Source organism: Drosophila mojavensis, unplaced genomic scaffold (assembly GCF_018153725.1).
Source record: "Drosophila mojavensis isolate 15081-1352.22 unplaced genomic scaffold, ASM1815372v1 contig_136, whole genome shotgun sequence".
Lineage (NCBI taxonomy): Eukaryota > Metazoa > Arthropoda > Insecta > Diptera > Drosophilidae > Drosophila > Drosophila mojavensis.
Window position 1 is genome coordinate 8263152 of NW_025318667.1, and position 5149 is coordinate 8268300.

The 5149-nt window shown below is 48.1% G+C and overlaps 2 protein-coding genes across 2 annotated transcripts; both read right to left on the reverse strand.

Moving 5' to 3' along the window:
• Positions 1-1515: 1515 nt before the first annotated feature.
• On the reverse strand, positions 1516-2961 carry LOC6584954 (ubiquitin-conjugating enzyme E2-24 kDa). The gene is made up of 2 exons (XM_002010572.4): positions 2881-2961; positions 1516-2767 (listed from the first exon to the last, which is right to left on the reverse strand). Exon 2 carries the CDS (start codon positions 2697-2699, stop codon positions 1551-1553), a length of 1149 nt encoding a protein of 382 aa, XP_002010608.3. The 5' UTR covers positions 2700-2767; positions 2881-2961; the 3' UTR covers positions 1516-1550.
• Positions 2962-4109: 1148 nt separating this feature from the next.
• On the reverse strand, positions 4110-4909 carry LOC6584955. Its single transcript, XM_002010573.4, has 2 exons — positions 4667-4909; positions 4110-4583 (listed from the first exon to the last, which is right to left on the reverse strand). The coding sequence occupies exons 1-2, from the start codon at positions 4781-4783 to the stop codon at positions 4206-4208; spliced, it is 495 nt and encodes a 164-aa protein (XP_002010609.1). The 5' UTR covers positions 4784-4909; the 3' UTR covers positions 4110-4205.
• Between the last annotated feature and the right edge of the window lie 240 nt (positions 4910-5149).

Consider the following 5149-nt stretch of genomic DNA (forward strand, 5'->3'; position numbering starts at 1 on the left):
AGTTGATTTTCAATTGACTCCTCATTTGTGTGGGCAAGGAGAATGCGCCGGCTGAGGCGGAGTCTGCGCTGTCAGCAATCAACATGTTCAATTGAGCATATCCTGCCAGGGCAGGACACAGCGACGCAATGTGATTACCCAACGCTATTTTGTACACACTCACACACACACACACACGCGAGCATCGAGCATCAGCACCAGGACACACAAGGACACATCCCTGCTGTCCTGGCGTCCGTCCAGCGGACGAAACTCTGGTTGCCTTTTACATTTCATTGGATTTTATGCGTTTTACTTTATGCTGATGTTTTTATTATTAAATTTCCTTGAATTTTCATTTACATTTTTTCTCTTCTCTGTTTTTTTTTTTTTTTTTTTTTTTTTGCGTGTTTCGCCTCAGTTCTGCTTAAGCTTGCAACACTGACCCGCCCAGGCCGCCGCCCACTCTTTTATCCTGTCGCTGATGACTCCTCTTCATTTTCACACTTTTCATTCAATTTATCGCATTTCGCAAATTGAGTGTCGCTTTCCTTAGATCTGCCGTATTCCACTGCTCTCATTCTCCCTCTCACTCTAACTCTCTCTCTCTCTCTCTCTCTCTCTAGTCTAGGCAGTGTCTTGACACCCAATTGTGCTCGACTCGCAGCCCACTTTATAATTAGCTATTTTCAGATCTGCGCTTTCGATTCTCTCATTCTTTAATGCAATAACTCAATGCGAACATAAAGCATTTGAATGTCGTAGACCTGGAGCAGCCTCTGCAGTGATTGTCCTCGGCTCGACACAATCGGACCGAGCTTAATAAATATTTCCCCAACACCCTTATTTTTGTAGTACCTATTTTAAGAGATATATATCTCTTGTCCTAATTAGGTATACGCCCATGCCAAAATGCCTCACACTCGCATCTCAGAGTTGCCAACGCTGCAGTTCCCTCAACGCGTGTCCCCACTGTGTGTTTATATATACATGTGTATAGATGTGTGTGTGTGTGTGTTTGGTAGCTCGCTTTCAACACCTTCAGCCAACTGACTCCAATCGCATGTTCCAGCTCCTCTTCCAGCCACTCCTCCTGCCCACCCGCCTACCCTTTCTAACCGCCGTTCAACCCATTCGCGTTCCAATTCATTTTTCAAGCATGCCCCCCGCATCCTGCTCTACTCCCACGCCAGCCTCGAGTCGTTGGCAGCGCCTTATGCACGCCTCATTTTTGGCAGCTCATGAATATTCATGGACATGAACGCGCAAAGGCTCGACTAGCTATCTACTGGCGTCAGCAGCTGGACTGTACTGGGAGCAAAGCGGGTGCCAGGGGCTGAGCAGAGGAGAGGAAGCGGGTGGGCGGGTGAGCGGATAGAGGTGGCAGTGGGCGTCCTGGCATATTATGCAAGTCATATTTTTTGTCCGCTTGCCGCATTTACACAAATTGTTCACGCCCAACACTTGACCTCACACCCAAGGCCCCGCCGTACCCACAGCACCGTCCCGCACGGGCCCACACTATATACGCTGGAGTAAATTTGCAGTCTGTTTATTATGGGGAAATCTGTCTAAAGTTCGCTACGGTTCGGGTTAACAGTAGCGGCATCACTGCCTGTTCCGCTGCTCACCGTTGTCTCCGGCTCCTGCTGATCCTGTGCCTGTGCCTGGTTCTGGGTTTGGCTCTGGGTCTGGGTCTGGTTCTGGTTCTGGTTCAGCTCAGATGCCTCTTCGTGCTGCTCCGGCACGGACTGCAGCGAGAGTGGCTCCAGCACTTGCTCCAACGCCTGAGCCGACACCTGAGCCGACGCCTCATCCGACATCTGAGCAGACGCCTGACTCGACACTTGATCCGACTTGTCCGGCTCCTGTGCGTTCGACTGCATTAGCTCCTGCTCGGCCTTGGAGCTGGCCTTGGGCTTGGGCATGGCGAAGCGCTTCGTCCAGTAGCGCGCCACCTTGTCGTGCTCCTTGCGATTGCATTTGTACTGGTCGGCAATGCCCATGACTAGTGGATCATTCGGATTGCACTCGCCAATCAGCACCCAAATGGACAGCAGCACCTTGGCAATGTTCATCACCGGCGACCAGCGCTCGTTCAGCACATCCAGACAGATGACGCCGCGACTGTCCACGTTGCAGTGATAGATGCGCGTTATGAAACGGATCTGTGGCGGACGGAAGGGATACGCGCCCGGAAAGCGTATGTCTAGCTTGAAGATGCCGCCCTCGTACGCCGTGCCGCTGGGCCCCATGATGATCGCCTTCCAGTGGAACAGATCCTCCTTGTACATCTCGGCGCTGCAATTGGGCGGCGGATTCTGCATGATCTCGTTCAGCTCCCGCTTGATGCGCATCACCGGACCGTTCAGCTGGGTCATGGGCGTGGCCGAGCCAACTCGGCTGTGGCTGTGGCTGCGGCTGTGGCTAGCGTCGTTGATGTTGTCGTTGTAGTTGTCGTTGTCGTTGCTGCTACCGCTGCTGCTGCTGGCAGCTCCTGCCTGAAGCAGCTGCTCGCTGTGGCGGCTGCTGCTGCTGCCGGCGCTGCTGCTGTGGTGGCTGCAGCGGTGCTGGCGTCCCTGGCTGGTGCTGGGCGCGTTCTCATCGCGAGTCGGCTCCTCGCCAGCAGGGAGCGCCTTCGCTGCCATCGGGGACGACGACTCCTGCACGCTCTTCGTTTCGGACGTGCTGCCTTGGGCTTTACAGGACAGGTTCGACATGCTATCGGGCTACGCGGCTTCTCTTCTTCTATTTGTCACTCTATCTGTCTCTCGCTCACTCGCTCTCGCTTTTTGGTTCAAATTAAACGGTTGTGCAATTTGGAAAATTTTTTATTGGAAAAATTGTTATTGGAAATTTTCTATTGTTCTCATGCGTTGCTCACATGATTTTTGAACTTACATTTCTGGAGTTTCAATCTGAAACTAAATCCCTCAAAACACAACCTGCCTGCTTGACAGCCCGACGATAGATTTGTAATGTGAATGTATCGTTGTGCCAAATGGGACAATCGTTAATCGTTAATCGAAAATGAATTCCTTAATCTTTTATTATTTTAATCTTTAATATTTAATTAAAAAATCAAATTGTGATATGCATAACACTCTTTCCACTTCTTATAGGTATATTATTATATGACGGCTATTTATCGATATATACGTTTGATAGTCTAGTGATGATGCGATATATGGAATATTAATATAAGTATCGTATGTACCACCGCATTCTAATGCCAAATGCGTATCATAAGGCTACCGCTGATGCGATATATGTACATATTCATATGAATAGATCATTATCCCATGAATGTAAGATCTAGTCAAAGCTTAAGTATATATAGTTGCATAGACAAATTCGATATTCTTCGTCGTCCAACTATCGTTTCTTTGCTTGCTCCTAGAGATGAGCTAATGCGATGTATCGCCAAGGCAAATCATTTCTATCCGATGTCTATCGATGCAAGCTTTGCTCTAGCTTTCATTTCAGATCAGCTGACAAGCAACAAAGTTGCGATATGCCCATATTTATGTTGAATGCACTTTAAGTTTATTCCTTGCACTTAATTTCTTTCTGGATAGTCTTCTTGGGAGGGATGCCTTCGCTGCCGAAGGCAATATTCAGTTGACACGACCATCAAACGGAGTGCAAGTCCGGGACTGAGGGATTCGACCGCCCATTCGCTGTATCGCCATTTTCGCTTGCTTGAACAAGTCAAACGTTAATGAACTTAAAGAAATTAATTAAAGTGCCATCCAGCCAGCCAAGTCAGCCACATGTGTCTCATCTGGTGCTGGGGCTGGCCTTGGGGCTGGGGCTGGGGCTGTGCTGTGTGTTTGGCTTAACGCCTGCGACGGCTTTATTGAAAACGACATCCGGTCGGGCCATCAAGCGGCTTCATTGGCCGCTGGACGCAAAGTAAATGCAATAAAAGCAACACCGAAAGGGATTGGGCAGCCAAGGTGTATACATGTGGGCGTGGCAGTAGCACATTCACTAGCCACCCATCGAGACGCAGGCAATATGGCAAAAGTGCTCAGAAGATCCAACAACTAGCAGATGCTCTCCCTCTCGCTCTCCCTTTCTCTCACTCTAACATTCTCTTTCATTGTTTTTTTTTTTTTTTGGCTCTCTAAGCTTTTTTTTTTTTTTATTTGCAATACTGCATTAACAATTAACGATTTGAACGATTTTGAACGGATTGAACAATTTTTAACGGATTCAACGATTTACAAGTAAGCTCTGCACGGAGCGCAACGGCGGCGACGCCGAGCCCTCTGATTGGCCTCTATTGCCGACCAGTCGGGCAAGTGTGGCACATTCGTGATACGCTTCCAGATGATGCCCACAGCGACAAACAGCTCGAGCACTATGAAGACAGACCAGATATTGTAGATGACGCGCATCCAGAGGCCGTGATCGTCGTACAGATACCAGCTGACGCACATCATCGGCAAGCAGGCGCCCAGGGCCACGAAGAGCACCAGCTTGGAGTGCGGCCCTTTGGGGCTCAGGTTGAGGATGTAGCCCATATAGATGCGCATGGACTCGATAGTCACGGTCAGCATATAGAGCAGCAGCATGTTCAGATTCAAGCGATCCCATTCCTGCGGGAAATGAAAGCCAATGAACGAATCCGTATAGCTGCGATACTGATTATGATAATGGCAACGATATGGGGAATACTTACATAAATAAACAAGCACAGCAAGTAACCAAAGGCCCAAGTGATGGCCACATACAGATTGCCGTCCAAAAGCATCTGCATGATGAGGCTGGAGCACACTGGGCTCACGATGTGAGGCATTTTCGAATGAGCTGAACAAATTTTAATTTCAATTTTAATTTCCAGTAAAAAAATATAAATAATATGCTTCAATGCCTGCCAGCATCAGACTGAAATTTTGAGGCGAGCTCCGTAGGCAGGAGCTTATCAGCTCGACGCACAGCACTCTATGTTTTCAGCCAGTTATACAACACTGAAACAGAGTGTAGGGCATGAGAAATAGTTTGAGCTAGTCAGAACTATACCTGAATATACATACATATATATAGAATACTTTAAAGATGGTGGAAGAAGGAAGCGAGTAAGAACGAAGAATCTCAATAGATGGAACAAGCTGGATAGAATATGGAAATCATAAATATATTTACAATATATATGTTTACATAT